The sequence below is a fragment of the Elgaria multicarinata genome, chromosome 4 (assembly GCF_023053635.1).
Source record: "Elgaria multicarinata webbii isolate HBS135686 ecotype San Diego chromosome 4, rElgMul1.1.pri, whole genome shotgun sequence".
In the NCBI taxonomy this organism is placed as follows: Eukaryota; Metazoa; Chordata; class Lepidosauria; order Squamata; family Anguidae; genus Elgaria; species Elgaria multicarinata.
The window spans coordinates 1,427,901-1,448,886 of record NC_086174.1 but is presented as its reverse complement, the minus strand read 5'-3'; the positions used below and the strand labels follow the sequence as shown (position 1 = coordinate 1,448,886).

The 20,986-nt window shown below is 56.4% G+C and overlaps 3 protein-coding genes across 3 annotated transcripts in view; 1 reads left to right on the top strand and 2 right to left on the bottom strand.

Moving 5' to 3' along the window:
- The window catches only part of HADHA (hydroxyacyl-CoA dehydrogenase trifunctional multienzyme complex subunit alpha), a 39,589-nt gene extending 32,048 nt beyond the window's left edge, over positions 1–7,541 (top strand). Inside the window, exons 14-20 of the mRNA XM_063123684.1 lie at positions 1,127–1,213; positions 3,284–3,424; positions 3,895–3,963; positions 4,552–4,747; positions 5,191–5,305; positions 6,381–6,526; positions 7,097–7,541. Coding sequence (XP_062979754.1) covers positions 1,127–1,213; positions 3,284–3,424; positions 3,895–3,963; positions 4,552–4,747; positions 5,191–5,305; positions 6,381–6,526; positions 7,097–7,242 — 900 coding nt within the window. The 3' untranslated portion in view covers positions 7,243–7,541. The remainder of the gene's footprint in view (positions 1–1,126; positions 1,214–3,283; positions 3,425–3,894; positions 3,964–4,551; positions 4,748–5,190; positions 5,306–6,380; positions 6,527–7,096) is intronic.
- CLU (clusterin) overlaps positions 1–20,986 on the bottom strand; it is a 445,162-nt gene that overhangs the window by 319,948 nt on the left and 104,228 nt on the right. The gene's annotated exons all lie outside the window — the stretch shown is intronic.
- GAREM2 (GRB2 associated regulator of MAPK1 subtype 2) overlaps positions 11,509–20,986 on the bottom strand; it is a 30,727-nt gene continuing 21,249 nt past the window's right edge. The window contains exons 4-6 of the mRNA XM_063123683.1: positions 19,625–20,815; positions 13,296–13,459; positions 11,509–12,430 (exon numbers count right to left, since the gene is read on the bottom strand). Coding sequence (XP_062979753.1) covers positions 11,524–12,430; positions 13,296–13,459; positions 19,625–20,815 — 2,262 coding nt within the window. The 3' untranslated portion in view covers positions 11,509–11,523. The remainder of the gene's footprint in view (positions 12,431–13,295; positions 13,460–19,624; positions 20,816–20,986) is intronic.

Here is a 20,986-nt window from a genome sequence, read left to right as displayed (position 1 = left end):
AGGGTGGTTAAGCCAGAAAGCCGGGCTGTGTTCAGAAGACACCTTAAACCACGGCTTTAACCAGGGTGGTTAAGCCAGAAAGCCAGGCTGTGTTCAGAAGACACGTTAAACCACGGCTTTAACCACGGTGGTTAAGCCAGAAAGCCAGGCTGTGTTCAGAAGACACCTTAAACCATGGCTTTAACCACGGTGGTTAAGCCAGAAAGCCAGGCTGTGTTCAGAAGACACCTTCAATCATGGCTTTAACCACAGTGGTTAAGCCAGAAAGGTGGACTGTGTTCAGAAGATACCTTAAACCATGGCTTTAACCACGGTGGTTAAGCCAGAAAGCCAGGCTGTGTTCAGAAGACACGTTAAACCACGGCTTTAACCACGGTGGTTACACCAGAAAGCCAGGCTGTGTTCAGAAGACACCTTAAACCACGGCTTTAACCACGGTGGTTAAGCCAGAAAGCCAGGCTGTGTTCAGAAGACACCTTAAACCATGGCTTTAACCACGGTGGTTAAGCCAGAAAGCCAGGCTGTGTTCAGAAGACACCTTCAATCATGGCTTTAACCACAGTGGTTAAGCCAGAAAGGTGGACTGTGTTCAGAAGATACCTTAAACCATGGCTTTAACCACGGTGGTTAAGCCAGAAAGCCGGGCTGTGTTCAGAAGACACCTTAAACTACGGCTTTAACCACGGTGGTTAAGCCAGAAAGCCAGGCTGTGTTCAGAAGACACCTTCAATCATGGCTTTAACCACAGTGGTTAAGCCAGAAAGGTGGACTGTGTTCAGAAGACACCTTAAACCATGGCTTTAACCACGGTGGTTAAGCCAGAAAGCCGGGCTGTGTTCAGAAGACACCTTAAACCACGGCTTTAACCACTGTGGTTAAGCCAGAAAGCCAGGCTGTGTTCAGAAGACACCTTAAACCACGGCTTTAACCACGGTGGTTAAGCCAGAAAGCCGGGCTGTGTTCAGAAGACACCTTAAACCACGGCTTTAACCACGGTGACTAAGGCAAAAAGCTTTATGCACCATGGTTAAAGCCGTGGTTTAACGTGTCTTCTGAACGGGGCCACTTTGTAAGACTCAGCCCATCCCGCCCCCCCTCCATGTAACAACCGCTTTTTCCTCCCCAGATGGTCCCTCCTCACTGTATCTTCGCCAGCAACACCTCCGCCCTGCCCATCAGTCAGATCGCTGCAGCCAGCAAAAGGCCGGATAAGGTGAGTCCTGGGGGCTGCCGTGTTCAGCGTTCTGGGAAATGAATTCTGAAGCCCAGCTGAGCCTCCGCTGTGGGGCGTGCTTCCCCCACACCCTCTTTGCACCGCCTGGCCTTACCGGTGTACCAGTACACTGCCCACCTTCTTCCGTGAATTTTTAGAGGCCGAGACATTTTGCCATGCGCCCCCGCCCTCCCGGGCCTTCTCCTCTGAGAAGCGAAACCCAATCCTGCCGCTTGTTCCGCTGCACAGAACAGCCGCCTTTTCTCTCTCCCAGTGAATCACCTCTTCATTCAGGAGAGCAAAACTTGAGCTGCTGGCTTTAATCCTTTCAATTTTGTAGATAAATTAACAAAAGCTTTTGTTAATGAGTTGGCGAGGCTGAGAGTTTAGGGGGCTGCATTGATGCTGGTAATAGGGAATAAAGGCAAAGATGGGATTTCCAGTGAACGATGAATAGCTGTGGTGAAATTGGAAGCTATCTTAGCCTGAGCGATCTGCAAACTTCCTGGTTTTGTTTTGTGTGTAGTAAATCAGCTTATCGCTGACCGTCCTAGTGGGTTAGTTACCTAGAATCCTGGCAGGGATCTCCTGCAGACAGTGCGCGTGCCGTGACAGCTTTGGGTCCTCTCATGTGTAAATGGGGTGGGCGGAAAGAGGGTACTTTATTTGCCCTAAATGGCTTGTGTCCAATATGACCTTGGAGAAACCACCTTGCCTCCCATCAGTCCGTGGTGACAGGCGGCTGAGTAGGAAGAGGGGTCTTGCTTTCATAGAATCATAGAATAGCAGAGTTGGAAGGGGCCTCTAAGGCCATCGAGTCCAACCCCCTGCTCAATGCAGGAATCCACCCTAAAGCATCCTTGACAGATGGGTGTCCAGCTGCCTCTTGAAGGCCTCGAGTGTGGGACAGCCCACAACCTCCCTAGGTAACTGGTTCCATTGTCGCACTGCTCTAACCGTCAGGAAGTTTTTCCTGATGTCCAGCCGGAATCTGGCTTCCTTTAACTTGAGCCCGTTATTCCGTGTCCTGCACTCTGGGAGGATCAAGAAGAGATCCTGGCCCTCCTCTGTGTCACAACCTTTCAAGTATTTGAAGAGTGCTATCCTGTCTCCCCTCAATCTTCTCTTCTCCAGGCTAATCATGCCCAGTTCTTTCAGTCTCTCTTCATAGGGCTTTGTTTCCAGACCCCTGATCATCCTGGTTGCCCTCCTCTGAACATGCTCCAGCTTGTCTGCGTCCTTCTTGAATTGTGGAGCCCAGAACTGGACGCAATACTCTAGATGAGGCCTAATCAATGCCAAATAGAGGAGAACCAGTACTTTCTGGCTCCCAGGTGTAGGGAACTCACCCAACCATGTGCAACTGCAGCCCTTTCTGCTTAATTTAATTGGAGGGTTCGAAACATGTGCGCACAGTTGTCGTCCCCGTGTTTCAATCCTGGAGGTGATCGATTCATTTATTGCATTTCTATACCGCCCAATAGCCGAAGCGCTCTGGATGGTTTACAAAAACTAAAAACCATTAAAGAAATCTATTATTCATAGTATAAAAAACCATTTGCATGCAAACGTGTGAACAGGCAGCACACATGCAGAGGCAATAGGAAAAATCCAGGCCCTGATTAAAGCCTCGCTAATTGCCTGAGAGAAGAGGAAGATCTTAAACGGGTGCCTGAAAGATGACAATGTTGCCGCCTGGCGGGCCTCATTGGGGAGCTCGTTCCAAAATTGGGGTGGGTGGGGGCTGCCTCCGAGAAGGCCCTGTCCTCCTTCCTGCCTTCTGAGCCTCTCTCGGAAGAGGCACCTGGAGGACGGCCGAAGATGATGAACGTGGTGTGTTTGGATCGGTCCGTGGCAGGAGAGACAGTCGGTCAGGTATCGTGGTTCTACTAAGAGTCCTGCTCAGATTTCTGGATTCGACGTTAAGCCAAGCGTGGTCGTCAGCAGGCCTTGCTTGCCCCCTTCGCAAGCGGGTTGAGTTGTTCCGGCTCCCGGCGAGGCCCTGAGAGGGTCACCCGCTGTGCAAGAGGGGACCGGCCCTGATCCTGCTTGCTTCCTGTTGTGCTCTAGGTGATTGGGATGCACTACTTTTCTCCCGTCGACAAGATGCAGCTGCTAGAGGTCATCACCACCGACAAAACGTCCCCGGACACGGCAGCCTCCGCTGTCGCCGTGGGCCTCCAGCAAGGGAAGGTCATCATTGTGGTGAAGGTGAGGCGCTGCGGTGTCCTGAAATGGCGCCCGGTCGGGGCTGCCGTCCCCTTCGAGCGACAGGGCAAAGGGTTCACTTCCCTCTCAGTGGCTGAGGGCGGGGAGGCAAGGCAAAGCGTTGGATTGTCTTTTTTGCTAAGTGTAAGCCGCTCCGAGAGCCTTTTTTGGCTGAGGAGCGGGGTATAAGTATGATGAATAAATAAATAAATAAATAAAAGCGCTGCCGGGGGGGGGGGGGCTGTGGGCAGCCGGCTAGAGGGGCCGCAGCTTTCGCCTCCTCAAGAGACCGAGTACGAGAGGCCCAGAGCTTGGTGGGAGTCTTGCCTGAGAATCTTGGCTGAACTGCCGCTCTCAGTTGCTGAAAGATCCACTGTGAGCCGAACGTCCCGCATCTACCCCAGCTAGAGCCGGGGGGGAACGGGGGTCAGCCATGGCAACTGGACTCCAGGTTTCTCCTCCCTCCTCCCCAGGATGGTCCGGGTTTCTACACAACCAGGTGTCTTGCGCCCATGCTGGCCGAAATCGTCCGAGTTCTCCAGGTTGGTGCCAGTTGCAAAGAGCCAGGGGTCCGGAGCGCTTTTCTAGCGGTGCCCATGTGGAGGGGGGGGTGGCGTATTGGACAAACTGACCCGCAGCTGGACACACGGTTTATCAGCTGCACACAGAGCCTGCTGCTGCCTGCCCAGGTTTCCTCGGTCCCAGGGTCTGTGTGCTGTGCCTGCCTGAGGGGTGAAGGGATTTGCTGTGGGGTGGGCCAGGTTCCTCTTGGCAGTTGCGCCCTCCCCCCCCCCAGCTCCCCAAATAGATTAGAGGGACCTGTGCCGGACGGCTCCGTCTCTCTCTTCCCTCCGTAAGACGTTTTACTGCCTCCCTGTGATGGGCTGAGTCACGGTGAAGCTTCAGGCACCCACTCAGAAAGCTTCCGGGCTCCTGGCCATCCCTCCTCCCCTCCCCTCCCGCCTCATTTAGCCCCTCCTTCCCCCCCCCCCCCCCCGAAGTGAGCACAAGCTGTCCTGCCCCAGGGCATCCGCACTTGGAAGCTGACACTCGCTAGGAGGCGGTTCCGCTGCAGCCGCCGCCCGTCCTCTGCCTTCCCATCTTCTGCAACCCCCCTCTGCCCCACGCAGGAAGGCTTTGACGCCAAAAAGGTGGACTCCCTTTCCACGGGCTTTGGCTTCCCTGTCGGGGCTGCCACCCTGATCGACGAAGTGGGCGTCGATGTCGCCACGCACGTTGCCGAGGATCTGGGCAAAGCCTTCGGGGAGCGGTTCAAGGGCGGGAGCGTGGAGCTGATGAAAGCCATGGTGGACAAGGGCTTTCTGGGTAAGTGCCGGCGCTGCGAGCCCAGGAGCTCTGCTGCAGACGGGGCCTGCCTCTGGGTTCGCTCCGGAATCCTGCAAGCCAGTGGGCCTCAATGGCCGTCGGAACAGGCTGTTGGTGGTGGGCAGGTCGATGCACAGCAGGAGTGAGAGAGCGGTCTCTTGTTCGTCCCCACCTGGGGTCTCCTACTTCTGGGCACTTGTGCTGGCCCTGGGGACATGTGGCAAGGAGTTCCACAGATGAATTGTGGGAAGGAGAATTTCTGTTCGTCTTGCTGCCTTCAGCGGAGTGGCCCCGAGGGTTGTGTTCGTGAGTTGTTGCGCTGGGGCAATCCTCCCTGCCCGCCCCCGACAGTCCCGTCTCATCGGGCCTCTGCCCAGCGTTCCCTGCACGCTTTGCCCTCTCCACTCGCCCTTTCGTATCACGCTCCGTCCTTTCTTTGGCAGGCCGAAAAGCCGGGAAGGGCTTCTACATTTACCAGGAAGGGGTGAAGAACCGGAGCGTCAACACCGGCATGGATGAAATCCTGGAGCGGTTCAGGGTGGAGGCCAAGCCAGAGGTGTAAGTCACGTGGGAAGGAAGCGTTTCCTGGGCAGAACGGAGGCCTCTGTGCTGCCGCCACCGCCTTTCGCAGAGCCAGAAGACTGGTCCAGCGAGTCCAGTTCTGTCCGCTCGGAGTAGCCGCTCCAGCAGGGATGTCCGTTGCTGGGAAATCCAGCCCCTTTTTGGATTTCCCCTGACTTCTGCGGCCCCCCCGACTGGGCTTGCATTTGGGAGCTGAGCCGCGGGTTTTCTCAGAAATCTGGGAGGGGCGTTGCGTGAATAGGTATTTGCACAAATTCGGGCCGCAGTTCGCACAAATGTCTATTTAGGCAAATTTTCACAAGCCGGCTGGCCTGACTTACTGCAGACTGAGCCTGGCTGGCAGGAGGAAGTCAGCGCGGAGTCTGTGGCGGGAGGGGGGGAACCGAAGGGAGCTCCAGCCCACGACCGGCTTCCTCCGTCATCCCTTTCACTGGAAATGGCCGGGTTTGAACCGGAGGAAGAGAGGCAGCCTGGCCCATTGGTCTGCGTTGTCCTGGTGGGGAAGCTTCAGCACAACGGGTTCTTTGTTTTTCAGTAAGGCCTCCAAGGGCCGCCTATCAGAGCCCAGTGCAGGAGACTGGCAGGGTTTGGGGAGCAGGAAGAGACGCACCTAGAATTAAGGCCCAGGGTGCCCCTGAACCCAGGCTCAGCCTAGGAGTTGGGGCTTCCTTACCGGAGCTGAGCTCACAGCCCCTTTCACACATAAATCCACTCCTGGTTTTCCTCCAAGCTTCCTTCATTTCAGTCGACTTAAACTAGGAGGCCTCTTTTGGTCATGACGGATTCGCTGCAAGTCACCCAGGGGGTCCCAGGCTGCCTCCTGCCCGGCCCTCTGCTCCAACAGAACTCCTCTCTGTCCGAGATCTCAGGCCGAAAGGAGGAGGAGTTTCCTGCCGCCCCCTGCTGCCTGGGGCCCATTTCGCTGGGCCTGCTGAGGACTGAGCCTAGGCCCAGCAGCGGCTCCTCCCCGTTTCTCGATGGGACACGAGTCCACGTTCCAGCAGCCGTGGGTCAGACGCCTGCACTGACCGGCTGCTATCTCCGTTTGCAGCTCCACAGAGGAAGACGTCCAGATGCGCTTGGTGTCCAGGTTTGTGAATGAGGCCGTCCTGACCCTGCAGGAGGGCATCCTCAGCAACCCCGTGGAGGGGGACATCGGGGCCGTGTTCGGCCTGGGCTTCCCGCCCTGCTTGGGAGGTAAGTGGCGCCGTTCCGCCTTTCGTTCTCGCTCCGTGTGTCTCCCTGTAGCCTCTTTTGAGGTCACAGCGGTGGCAGCTCTGGGCTCGCAGTTCCGCAGTGGCTGCTATGAAACGAGCTGCGGGGTTGCCTCCTGCCGCTGTCGGCCTCCTCCCAAAGCCAGCGCCATTTCTGAGCCCCCACACCGAGGCACGGAGGGGTCACAGCAGCAGCTGTTAGAATTGCCCGGAGTCCACAGTGTTCTGGCAGGAAGAAATGAGCAAGCAGTGGCACAGAACGGAGCTGAAGGATGGCTCCAGTGACCAAGAGGGAGGGAGGGAGGGAGGGAGGGACGCTCCAGGGCACCGCAGCCCCTCATCCCCCACCTCTCCCCCTGCTTCCAGGCTCCCTCCTCTACCAAAGTGGGGTCACATATACGCACGTTGTAGCCCTTTGGCCTGTGTCCGTTGGCCGGCCAGGCCAGGCCTCTCTGCGAGACGTTTGTGGCCTCGGTGCTCCGTGGCTTAGAAAGCCTCTTCGTCTTTTCCCCTCTGCCCTCCCTCCTCCTCCTCCTCCTCCTCCCCCCCCCAGGTCCCTTCCGGTACGCCGACCACTACGGGGCCCAGCGGCTGGTGGACCGCATGAGGAAGTACGAGGCCGTCTACGGGAGCCAGTTCACGCCGTGCCAGCTGCTGCTTGACCACGCCAAGGACTCCAGCCGGAAATTCCACAAGTGAACTTGCCTGAAGTGCCGTCCACTGACCTGAAGGGGGAGCCCTTGCTCGTTCCCTGGGGGGCCACGGGTCTTCGCCCTTTAAGTGCCTTAGCCGCTCAGGCACTACCTCTCCCTGCCCCCCCCCTCCTCGGGCTGAATGTGGGCTCCCCTCGACCAGGTGATGCAATCAGGGCTTTCTTGCCGCCCCGGGGCCAGCAGCAGCGCGAGGGCGAACTGCACGGTTTCTGGGCTTGGGCCAGGCCTGCAGCCCTCACTCACACGCACACAGTGCGACAATAAATCCCAGTGTCCTGTTCTGTAGACCATCTCTCTTGTCGTTTGTTCAGGGCTGGGGTGGCCACTGAAATTCTGCCCGAAGCAACGTTCGAAGGGGATTTTAGGGGTTCCTCTTCTGGTGAAACGCCTGCGGGACTTTGAAGGCGAAGGGGATTTCTAGGGTGCTTTGTTTGATAGTTGTCCAAAAGCTGTAGGTGGGGGAAGTCCGATGCACCGGCCTGCGAGGTGAGGAATTTGGGTGAGGAGTGTGTGTGTGTGACGTGGGCAGAGCCTTTGCTGTCATGTTTCTCATGTTAACGGGCTCATAACGGGCTCAAGTGAAAGGAAGCCAGATTCCAGCTGGACATCAGGAAAAACTTCCTGACTGTTAGAGCAGTACAACAATGGAACCAGTTGCCTAGGGAGGTTGTGGGCTCTCCCACACTAGAGGCCTTCAAGAGGCAGCTGGACAGCCATCTGTCAGGGATGCTTTAGGGTGGATTCCTGCATGGAGCAGGGGGTTGGACTCAATGGCCTTGGGGGCCCCTTCCAACTCTGCTATTCTAGGATTCTATGTTGATGGAGGGTCTCCCTTTCGTCCCTCCCCCCTGCAAACCTCCCTTTGTGACTTAAAACACCCATCATAATGGCAATATAGCGGGGACCCTCCGGGAGCAATGCACTGGTGTTCCACCCAGCTGGGACTTGGGGCTTCTGCCACGCCAGAGTTTCTGCTTTTGGCCGTGTGTTTCCCCCCATCTCGAATTCATCACCGCCCTCTTAACACCTTTCTCTCTGTGCTCCCCGAGTACTTGCTGGGGGGGGGGGGAATTGCTTCTCTCTGCCCCCCCCCGACCTGCTCGTCCCTGGAGGGCAAGGGTGTGGCTCTTCCAAGGCCCCCCCCCGCTCTGGACACAGCGCCAGGGCTTGAAAGCTTTCACCTTCCCCTGTTGGGTTTGGCTCAATTTGCTGGAGGCAAGTGGAGCTGCGATGGCCTCTGCTCCTGGTGCAGTGAGCTGTGAGGTGGTGATGGGCTTCTTCCATGGGTTGAGTGGCCTCACCAGGCGCGTTAGGGGTCCACAGGAGGTGCGGAGCTCAGCGTGCCGTGAACTGGCTGTTGTCAAAGATTCTACCCTGACTTTTGTGGAAGGTATTCCTGAAAGTGTGTGGCCGTGCCAGGGCCAGAGTGATGGCTGGGGAGGCTGGGACGGCAGCCCTTGGATGTTCTTCACACATGCAGTAAAGCGCCTGGCCAAGCAGCGGGGAGCTTGTGGGGAGCGAATGCGGTGGAATGGGTGAAGCGGCCGTACGGAACAGACCCCGAAGTCCCCCTGAGCCCGTCACCTCGGACCACAGCCCTCCCAGGTAGAGGTCGGAGCATCACCTGTTCCCCAATTGCTCTAACTGGAGATGCCGGCAGAGACTGAATCTGGGACCCTGTGCTCACAGCAGGTGCTGCTATACCACGTCACTTTGGGCCCTCCTTGCCTTGTCTTACAAGGATGTGAAACGTGGGACCCTCGACTACGGTCTGCATGGGGACCGGGGCTGTCTAACTTGCTCAGGAATGACCAGGAGGGTGAGGTGGCCCAAGTTTGCAGGTGGCAGTCCTTGTAAACCACCCAGAGAGCTTGGACTACTGGGTGGCATGGCAAGGAACCAAATGAAATGGAAAGGCTGCTAACGGCTACTAGTCCTGATGGCTCACTGCTACCTCCAGAAAATGCTTCAGGGTGGTAAAAGGTTTATAGAGTTCAAAAAGGATCTCTTCCAGCTGGGGGAATTGGGCATTAAACACGGCAGCTGCTCTGCAGAAGGAAAGCCATCTCATCCAGCCTCCCGTCCACACAGTGGCCAGGCAGCTGCCTGCAGGAAACCCACGCGCAGGACACGAGGGCAACAGCACTCGCTCACCCATGTTCCCCAGCAACAGGTGTACACAAGCTTACCATCACTGATCCCGGACGTACACCTGAGCCATTAGGGGCCGCAGCCATGGGTAGCTATCTCCTCCATGAATTCAAAAAAAGCAAGTGGGAAGTTACTAGTGTGGGAGAGCCCACAACCTAGGGAGGTTGTGGGCTCTCCCACACTAGAGGCCTTCAAGAGGCAGCTGGACAACCCTCTGTCAGGGATGCTTTAAGGTGGATTCCTGCATTGAGCAGGGGGTTGGACTCGATGGCCTTGTAGGCCCCTTCCAACTCTGCTATTCTATGATTCTATCTCATAATACTAGCCCAGTGGGCGTCCAAGGATGATTCAGGGCGGAAAAAAGGAAGCGCTTACCTTCATGCAGTGCAGAGTTAACTGTGGGATGATTTCGAAAGGGCGTTAAACAAATTCGTGAAGGATAAAGCGACGATTAGCCACATGCTACCTTTAGGATCAAAAGCAGCACGCTTCCTCCTACCCTCGATGGCCTTGTAGGCCCCTTCCAGCTCTGCTATTCTATGATTCTACACCCGTTGCAGGCGTGGGGTGGTGCCCACCTCAGGTCCCGCTTTCTGTGGCTGTCTGGTCAACTACTGTGCTGGGCCAGGGAGGCCTTCGGTCCGATCCAGCTCCAGGGCTGCCCCCTCCCTTCCTCCTGCCCCCTCCTTTACCAAAGTAGCTGGTGACGCTACAGAACAGCCCATGACCTTACTGGACATGACATTCTACACATGCGTTGATTGGATTTTAAATAAAACTGGTTTATTTGACTATGGCAGTGATTAAAGTAGAAACAACTGCAAATATTTTGCACTCCTCTAGGACTGAACTGAATATCCCCATCCTGTGCTAAAAAAAAAAGTTAAGAAAGTAAGTTTTGGTACTCACAGGCAACATGGGCCACTACTGCTGATGGGGGGAGGGTTGAGGGCAAGAGGGGCAGGCGGGCGCCACACAGCTAAACCGCCCCAGCAGAGCGGGGGAAGATTAGTAAAAATGCTTTACTGATGTACAGGATGGGGTTTAAAAGGCCACCACCCGTCGCCTCTGCGTTGTGCTAAAGGGCAGTCCAGAGTATCTGCCACCCACAGCACCTCGCCACGGGCGAAGGCTTTTCAGGACACGCGCATGGCCTGTGGAACCAAGAACTCGGGTCTTGGGGGTCTTAAGCCCGTATGGCAGCATAGGATGAAGTCTCAGGAGTTTTGGAAGGGGGGCTGCTTCAATCCCCTTTGTGTCATCAAAGTACCACTGAGCAGGGGGTTGGACTCGATGGCCTTAGAGGCCCCTTCCGAGTCTAATATTCTATGCTTCTAGCCCTGCCTGGAACGGCCCCTTGGTCCACCCACAAACTGCCGTGAGGTGACCTGGGAAGAAGGCAAGAGGCGGGCTCCGCTCTTGCTGGTTGACACGGTTCATTGCGCACAATGTAAAGCGCGCCCTGCTGCTCCCCCCCTCCCTCCTTCCGTCGTTTTCAAGGGCCTGGTTCAAATGGGTCGCCCCACAGCAATTCTGGGGGTAGAGACTCTCCTTGAGAGCAAGTGACAGAAACAGCCCCACAATAAGCGGATGCCAGACCACCGCCCCCTCCCTTCGCCCATTTTTCTTGCACCGCAGGTGCGGATCCAATTCAAGGTGGCCGGCCTTGAATCATGGTCCGGCCGCCCCCTGCTCTTCTGGGGTTGCTTGGCTTCCCTTCCACACCACCGCCTCTGCTGCGAGCGTGAAGCTGTAGGACGGGCTGGGCACAAGTGCTGTGTGGCCACAGTCCTGCGGCACACCAGGCGAAGGCAGCCGGCAGCCCACCTGCCGTGGCCACGAGGCAGCCATGGGGCCTGCTCTTCTAACCCAAAAGTTGGGGGGAAGGAGGAGAAACCGGCTCTCTCCTGCCCCTGCCTTACGTTGCCTCGTGCTGAAGACTCCCCCACCCCCACCCCCTCCTCGTCCAGCCCGAGCCGAGGGCAAGGCCCACCCAGAGAGCTGCTGCCCCCCGCCCAGTCCTTCGGCCAGAGGTCTGGAGTGTTGGCCCCCGCTCCTCGCTTTGCCCGCGAGCGAGGCCCTCCACCTCGTGGTGCTTCCGGGCAGCTTCCCCCTCCTAGATCTTGGGCCTCCAGCCTTTGATGAACTGCATGATCTTCTTGACCTGGAGCTTGGTGAGGTGGAAGTCCTCGGACAAGATCTCCTCGGACAGCTGCACAAAGATGCTGCCGTCAATGCGCTCGCGGGCAAAGAAGCTGACCACGTCCTCCGAGAGCCCGATGAAGCGCAAACTCCGGGAGACCTCCTCCAGCGACAGGGCGGACAAGTCGGCGGGGGGCTGCCAGGGCGAGCCGTCCCCGTTGAGCCGGGCGGGGGGCACCTCGATGACCCCCTGGGCCAGGTAGAGGCGGGTGACGCCCCCCTCGGCGCCGTGGACGAGGCCGGGAGGCAGCGGCGCCACCGACGTCCGGAGGAGGAGGTTTTCGGCCGGCTCAAAGGCCTTGGCGGAGCGAGGCGGAGGGGCCGGGCTGTAGTGCAGCTCCCCCTCCGGCGAGGGGGACGTGCTCTCAAAGGGGTCAAAGGTCTCCGGGGACGGGGCCGCCGGCTTCTGCCACTCCAGGGATTCCAGCCAATCGGAGGAGCCGGAGGAAGCCGGGCTGGAAGAGTAGGCCGGGTTGGAAAAGGGGTTGAGGGCGCCAAAGGGGGCGAAGCGCTTCTGGGACGGGGGCGGCTTCAGGCGGGGGCAGCTGTGGTAGCTCTTGAGGGCGCTGGCCTCGCCGCACCCCAGCAGCGGGGTGGACCTCCCCGTGGCCACGCTCGGGCCCAGGTCGCTGTACGGCCACGGATCGGACCACGAGGCGCCCTGCGCAGGCTGGGGGGGCGGGGGCTGGGGCTGCGCTTGGGGGCTGGCCAGCGGGCGGCTGGAGGACTCCCCCACTTTGCAGTCGCCCCAGGTGCAGGGATAGCAGTAGAGGGAGGAGGAGTCCGGCGAAGGGGAGCAGCTGCCGCTCCGGGGCCTCGACCTGGAGGGAGAAGAGCAGAAGAGGCCGGGAGTCAGAGCGCGCTCCCGTGGGGGGGCACCTAGGGACACGGACACACCCGGATCCCGAGCCGAGGGGAGAGGGCTGTGGGTTTGAAACCACAGTGAACGAGCCCAGCGGCCCCAGCTGCGAAGATGCTGTGTACATGGGGCGCACCAGCAGCGCACTCGCCCAATTCTAGCCCAGGCAGCTTCCTGAACCTGCCTGGGCTAGAAAAGCCCTTCTCCAGGTGCCCAGAACCAGGTTTGTGCAACCCCGGGACATCGCAAGTTTCAGAGGTGGAAAGTTTTCAACAGACCAACGACGCCACCCTGGGCATCTTTGGACATCTTTGGACAGAAAAGAAAGTCCTGAGACTTCCAGCCCGAGGAGCTGGAGGGCTTTTCCTGTCCAAACATGCCTTGGGATGGTGTGCAAAGCCTGCGCCTTGCGCCTCTCTATTGCCACCCGGGGGAGGGGGGCCTTCGGACAAAGATCAACCACAGAGGAATTGCGGAGAGTGAGAACTGATCTCGTCTCACGCGTGGATTCTGGTCCTTCGCCCGGCCTGCATCACAGACCCTTCTTGCAAACCGGTTCCACATGGATCTCCACGGCCCCAGGAGTAAGTGCATGTCTGACCCAGGCAGCCGGCCCAGGGCTACAAGAGACGTTACTTTGCAGTCCACCTCGAGCCTATAAATCAAGGTTTAATCTGGGCCAGAACGGTGAAGTAAGAATGAGGAAGGGAGTGCCTTTGAGCATATACAGAATTCCTCTCCCCCTGCTCCCAGCTGAGAGCTCTCATGGAGAAGGCGGACTCTCCCCAACCCGACCCGACCCGCGCTGAGCCGGTTCCATCACTCACACATCGTGAAGTCCAGACGAGTAGTACGAGAGGCTGGAGCCGGGCGACGCGGCCACCTGCAGCTTGGGGAAACGTACAGGCACGGGGGGGCTGGCAGTGGCTGGCGTGTGGCCCCCCCGCGGTGGCACTGGGGGGGCAACGAGGAGGCGGCATTCCTCTCTCACCTGGAACAGAAGGGGGTGGGGAGAGACAGTCACCTGCGGTGATGGAGACTTACTGAAGAGGGTTCACCTGGAGTGATGCTTTGACTGGGCCCACTGGGGTCAGAAATAGGGTACCCAGTCCCGTGCTACAGACGCGCCTCTATTACGGTTTTCTATAACATTGGGGGGGGGAGTGTGTGTGTGTGTGTGTGTGTGTGTGTGTGTGTGTGTGTGTGTGTAAAAGTGCCACTAGAAACTTTTCATAGAATCATAGAATAGCAGAGTTGGAAGGGGCCTACAAGGCCATCGAGTCCAACCCTCTGCTCAATGCAGGAATCCACCCTAAAGCATCCCTGACAGATGGTTGTCTAGCTGCCTCTTGAAGGCCTCTAGTGTGGGAGAGCCCACAACCGCCCTAGGTAACTGATTCCATTGCCGTACTGCTCTAACAGTCAGGAAGTTTTTCCTGATGTCCAGCTGGCATCTGGCTTCCTGTCACTTGAGCCCATTAGTCTGTGTCCTGCACCCTGGGATGATCGAGAAGAGATCACATACCCTTCGGTGCTCAGATTAACCTGCCTACCCTGTGTGACCCAATAACAAAGCCGCTGAGTATCCCTGGGGCTGGCCCAGGTACCTTCGGCCTGCGCTGTGTGGCTTGGCTTGCCGGCGTCTTCTGAAGCCATTTGCCCTGGAGGCACTGTGGGCCAAGACACAACCTGTTTGGCCTGATCTGACAGACGGAACGGCCAGGGCTGGTCCTGGGCCACATGGGGCTCCAAGGCCCGAGGAACACATGGCAAAGAACACGGAGCTGATACTGAAAAGGGGAGCTCCGTGCCAAGGCTCCACAATTCAAGAAGGACGCAGACAAGCTGGAGCGTGTCCAGAGGAGGGCAACCAGGAGGATCAGGGGTCTGGAAACAAAGCCCTATGAAGAGAGACTGAAAGAACTGGGCATGTTTAGCCTGGAGAAGAGAAGGTTGAGGGGAGACATGATAGCACTCTTCAAATACTTAAAAGGTTGTCACACAGAGGAGGGCCAGGATCTCTTCTCCATCCTCCCAGAGTGCAGGACATGGAATAACGGGCTCAAGTTAAAGGAAGCCAGATTCCAGCGGGACATCAGGAAAAACTTCCTGACTGTTAGAGCAGTACGACAATGGAACCAGTGACCTAGGGAGGTTGTGGGCTCTCCCACACTAGAGGCCTTCAAGAGGCAGCTGGACAACCCTCTGTCAGGCATACTTTAGGGTGGATTCCTGCATTGAGCAGGGGGTTGGACTCGACGGCCTTGTAGGCCCCTTCCAACTCTGTGATTCTATGATTCTATGATCCCCAGGTGTAACGGAGAGTTCCAACTCACCCTCTGCCCTCTCCTTGTTCTGAGGCGTGGTTTCCCTGAGCCAGAAGCAGCCAATGATGTGTAACAGGAGCAGGGAAGCGCATGTCAGAACCACAGCAGGAAGGGAAGAAGGGCTGGCCAGGTGCACTAGGTGCTACGCAGGGGAACAGGCCACGGACGCGGGGCTCCCATTTTCAGCAGCAACCACCCAAGTTCTTTGGACTGTGTCATTCTTCCATGCCATCATCTTGTTCCAAGACACAAATCTTCACATATTTGTGTCTTGGAACAAGTGAACTCATTCTCTAAATGTGCATCCTTGAGCTGCAGAATTAAAAAAAAATCTTTAACAAAAATTAAAATAAAAACCTAAGTGTGGAAAATCCCCAAAACATTCCGCAATGAGCACGACCAGTGGGTGTGGAACGTGGGCAGGGGCAGGGACAGAAAACTACGAGGGGCGGAATGGAGCAGCCTGGAAAAGGGCATGGCTGGCTGGCACTGCAATACTTCGCTCTTCTTTTACTATAGACTCAGAAAATCACGCCACATTTCCTGCAGGGAAATAACGATCACAATGACCACAACTATCCTGCGTCACAGAGCTTTTCTACATTAAAACAACCACCACCACCACTGCCTTAACTGAGGCTTTCTGCTTCCCATCTTCATTCTGGGACTGCAATCGGCTCAAGTACACAGGTGACCACATGGTATGGATTGAATACTTCCTATCTCTGTGTCTTCCATTCAACTCAATAAAACTGCAACATTTTATAGCAGTTTTATAGTGCGCTGCCAACTTTGCACAGGGCCAATTTGTAGGTTGTTGTTGTTGTTGTTTAAAAAAGCTGACTAACTCTGTTTTCTGACAGGGGGACAAGGGGGTTTCTAGTGCAGGAGACATCCTGGCTGTTGACAACATCATATAATCAACCCCAAACTTCCATAAGTGGCGAGTCATAAGCGTGTAATAAATCACTCATTTAGAGCAGCCCATGGTCTATTTTTTGGTCATTGGTGTCATAAGTTAAACCCACAGTGCCTCCATGAAGGAGAGGAGCAGCTGGGCAGAACTGTAATCCCCAGGAAATTGCAGATTTCCCAGCACTTCTGCAAACGTCCTTTGATATGGAAAGCCCCGGAAGCAGATTAGGTGACATCCCTCAGTGTATCCCCCTTCTGGGATCCAGTGTAGGGACACGGTCAGAATTCTGTCCCACCTGTCAATGCCTGTGGGGGAATCCTGCCTCTCTGTCTAGCTATGCTTGCAGTCTGGCTTGTAATATCATCAGTGCAAGCTTACGTCAAGAAATGTGTTTTATTTCAGTTTTTGATTTCTATTTCTCTGTGAATAATAATAATAATAATAATAATAATAATAATAATTTCCTGTGTACAATAGCTCCATGCTGGTGTAGAAATTTGTTATTCTCTTCCTCTGTCTCTCTGTCTCATACACACACACACACTGAATATGAGCCAACAGTGCGATATGGCTGCAAGAAAGGCAAATGCTCTGTTGGGCTGCATTAATAGAAGTATAGCTTCCAAATCACGTGAGGTACTGGTTCCTCTCTATTCGGCCCTGGTTAGGCCTCATCTAGAGTATTGTGTCCAGTTCTGGGCTCCACAATTCAAGAAGGAGGCAGACAAGCTGGAGCGTGTTCAGAGGGCAACCAGGATGATCAGAGGTCTAGAAACAAAGCCCTATGAAGAGAGACTGAAAGAACTGGGCATGTTTAGCCTGGAGAAGAGAAGATTGAGGGGAGACATGATAGCACAGAGGAGAGCCAGGATCTCTTCTCGATCCTCCCAGAGTGCAGGACACGGAATAACGGGCTCAAGTTAAAGGAAGCCAGATTCCAGCTGGACATCAGGAAAAACTTCCTGACTGTTAGAGCAGTACGACAATGGAATCAGTTACCTAGGGAGGTTGTGGGCTCTCCCACACTGGAGGCCTTCAAGAGGCAGCTGGACAACCATCTGTCAGGGATGTTTTAGGGTGGATTCCTGCACTTAGCAGGGGGTTGGACTTGATGGCCTTGTAGGCCCTTTCCAACTCTACTATTCTATGATTCTACACACTTTCCTGTTTGGTGTCATTACTATGTTGGAAGAAAAGTGTGTGCGGAGGGGAGAAGGCCACAGCATGAACAGAGATGGAGGGAAGGTGGAAAGGGGGACATACCAGCCCTCCTGGATCAGGCCAAAGGCCTCTCTAGCCCACCATTCAGCTCCCACAATGGCCAACGAGTTGCCCCAATGAGAGGCCCACAAGCAGGACACGAGCGCAACAGCACCCTCCCACTCCCGACCCCAGCAACAGACAAACAGAACCGTAGTGCCTCTGACCCTGGAGGTGATACACAGCCGTCATGACGAGTAGCCTTTAGCAGCCTTCTCTTCCATGAATGTGTCTAATCCACTTTAAAGCCATCCAAATTCGTGGCCCTCACTACATCTTGTGGCAGTGAGTTCCATAGTTGAACTATGCACCGTGTGAAGAAGTATGGAAGTTGTCTATTGAAAGCATAAGAAACCCTGGAAGTCAGAGAAGTTAAGTTCTGTGGGGGACAAGCCCGGTCCTGGCTAGTGGGAAAGTTCAACTCCCCTGTTGCGTTCAAATTCCTTGGCCCCTGTGATAGGCAGGAGACGGAGAGAGGTCTACAGTGGTGAGAAAAAGGTTCTGAACCCGAGTGATAATTACAGAAACTCCACAGTTTTAGCATGATAGCCTTCGTGCATCAAAATCAGTCCTTTTCTAAATAATCAACAGAGTTTATATATGTATAAATGAGGCAAACAATGAGTACTTAAGAGCCCAGGTATCAGCAAAAGTAAGTGAAACAGCTCAACTAAAGGGAATAATTAGAATCAGCTGTTTAAGTAAGATCTTCAGGGGTGAGTTTGAGAAGTCCCACTTTGTGAGTTTGGTCTTCAATATATGATCAAAAGCATCCCTGAGGACCTCAGAAAAGCAGTTAGAAAAGCACATCGATCTAGAAAGAGTTACAAAACCATTTCTAAGGATTTGGAGCTCCATCAATCCACTGTCAGGCAGATAGTCTACCAATGGAGACGGTTCAAGACCACCGTCACTCAACGCAGGAGTGGTTGTCCTACCACAGTCTCTCCAAGAACAAATCGGCACATCATCTAGGAAGTCAAAAAGATCCCCAGAGTAACTTCCAAGGACCTGCAGGCCCCTCTCGCCTTGGCTAATGTGAACATTCGTGACTCAACAATCAGAAAAAGACTGAACAAGGATGATGTTCACGGGGAGATAGCGAGGAGGAAACCACGGCTCTCTAAACAGAACACTGCTGCCTGTAAGAATCATAGAATAGTAGAGTTGGAAGGGGCCTATAAGGCCATTGAGTCCAACCCCCTGCTCAATGCAGGAATCTACCCTAAAGCATACTTTAGACGTTTGCTAAAGATCACGCAGATGATCCCCGAGACTTCTGGAACGAGCCAAAGATAGAACTTTCTGGCCTCAATGAGAAATTTTAGGTTCGTTGAAAAACCAACCCTGAGTTCGAATCGAAGAACCTCATCCCAACCGTCAAGCACGATGGTGGGAATGGGATGGTTTGGGCCTGCTTTGCTGCCTCAGGAATCATGGGATGCCATCATGGACACAACCATGGCTTCTGCAGCGAACCAGAAGATTCCAGAGGAGAATGGCAGGCCCCCCATCCGTGAGCAGAAGCTGAACCGAAGGCGGGTCATGCAACAAGACAATGATCCTAAACACACAAGCAGATCTACGAAAGGAGGGCTGCGAAAGAAGAAATGCCACGTTTTAGAACGGCCTTGTCAAAGTCTGGACCTAAACCCCATCGCAAGGACTTGAAGTGAGCTGTTCATGGAAGGAAGCCCTCCAATGTCACAGAGCTGAACCAGTTCTACAAGGAGGCATGGGCCAAAAGCCCTCAAAACCGCTGTGAGAAACTGACCAACAGCTGCAGGCAACACTGGGGCGAAGCCATCGCCGCTCAAGGGGGTGCCACCAGGCGCTGAGCCGAAAGGACCGCGTACTTTTGCACACAGGGACATTGAACGTTGGATAAATAAATGTTGGGAAAGTGTCATGTTTGTGTGTCATTTGTCTAAAGTCATCTGTTGTTCTTTACCCAGGATTACAGGTTTAGGTTAAGACCTAACAACATTTTTCTTTGGAAGTATGTGACAATCCTACGGGGTCCAAAACCTTTTCTCGCCGCTGTAGCAAGACAAGTTAAGAGCTGCCCCCACGGATTTTTAAAGCCGTGGACGCTAGAGCCGCACCACCAATGCCTTTGGCGGCAGTGTTAAGGAGTGTGGTGTGGAAAGACGAGGGGCCGGGGGCAGGCCAAAGCCACGGGGCCCCATCGGAAGGCCAGGAGTGACGTTGGCCGGGGCAACTGGGTGCCAGCCCTCCCACCGCAGGGGAGCTGGAGGGGCTCAGAGCGGCTGCTGGCACAGGAGAGGGCAGCCCCAACCCAACACGGGCTGCCCAACCCACGTGCAGGCCATCCTGGCCCTAACCACTAGCTGGGGGAGAGGTTCAGTTCAGGCAAGTAACTCAGTAAAAGGGGGTGACACACACACACCCCGCATCTCCAGGCAGCAGCAGGGAAGCTACTCCCTTGTCCCTGCAGGACATGTCCAAATGTTCAAAGTTGGCCTCACCTTGAAAACCTGCCTACTAAACTTCTACGTTGTCTGCTGCCCACCTCTGACAACCCCGGCCCTCGTCCGTTTTCCCAGTTAAGCCCCTTCACCCTTCTCCCAGGAGTCCGCCCTGCCCGGACCCACTCGTTTTCACCTAGCATCCCACCGCGTGAGCCTCTTACCGCTTCCGATTTGGGCGGGACCGGGGGCGGGGCATCTCCCACAGGCTCCTCCCTCAGCAGGCCTTGGCGTCGGCAGCGGCGTGGGGAGCCCAGAGGCGAGGCGAGGCTGGCAAACGAGATGAGGTCCCGGGGGCCTTTGTTGGCGCTCGCCAGCCCGGGAGGGATGCTGCTGGGCTCCGAGTAGTTCTCGGTATTCTGATTGGTCCACAGCTCCTCATAGGGGAGCTCCGGAGTCCGGAAGGTGGGCTCAGCCCAGTCGGGGGTCACGTATTCGCGCTCGGGGTCTGGGGCCTCCTGCTCTTGACGAGCGGGCAGGCACAGCCGCGGGGCCCTCGCTCCCGGGCCGGGGTCCGGGCACGCGCTCTCCGAGGCGCTGTAGAGGCAGAGCGAGAGGCGCTGGAAGGACTGGGCCAGGTCGTCGCGGGCGTAGCCCTGCAGGCAGAGCCGGACGCGGCGGGGGCTGGCGCACTCCTCCGAGAAGTCCGGCTTGGCCTCCCGCACGGCCTTGGAGTACTCGTGGGGGTCAAAGCGCTCCTGGCAAAGGGCGGCGCTCTCCCGCAGCAGTTTCTCCAGCTGGGGGTCTCCGCCGCCCCGCAACAGCCCCTCCGGCAGCAGGAAGCGAGGCATGTCCGTGAGCAGCAGGAAGTGGAAGGGGGCCACGGCATCCCTGCGCAAGATGCAGCACAGCACCACCGTCTTGGAGATGATGCTCACCAGCTTGTAGCAGTGGCCCTCCCGGATGGCGTGCAGGTCGTAGGGGTTGCGGGGCGGCCGGCTGGGCACGGTCACGTTGACGGGCAGCCGCACCTTCTCGATGACGCTGCGGATGGTGTGCTCGCCCTCCTGCATCTGCAGCTCCAGCGGGGAGCGGGTGCTGAAGCGCCCCTTGCACTGGAAGGGCAGGCTCAGGCTCTCGTTGGTCCGGTGGTTCATGCAGATCAGGCAGGGCATCTTGCCTTTCAGCTGCCTGCTGCCGCCCCCGCTACCCCCGCCGCTGCTGCCGCCCCCGCTGCCCCCGCCGCCAGGCACTCCCGCCTTGCCCAGCTTCCGCAGCAGCGTGTTGAGCCGCGACTTCTCCTTCGCGGCTTTCGCGCACAGGATCTCCGCCTGGCCCATGAGCGTCAGCTCGTCCCCTGCGTGCAGGGTGAAATTGTACACCTCGCTGTCCTCACTGAACTCGCCCGACACAACCTGGGAGGAGCCCCGCGGGTGAGGGAGGGGGGGAGGAAAAGAGGCTTGACAAGGAGAGCGCTGCAAAAGGTTCGGGGGGGGTTGGGGTGCCGGGGGGGGTGGCCGGGGCTACACAGCGTGCCTGGCAGGCAGGGCCAAGCACCTCCCGGGGGGCCCTGCACTGGGCTTGGG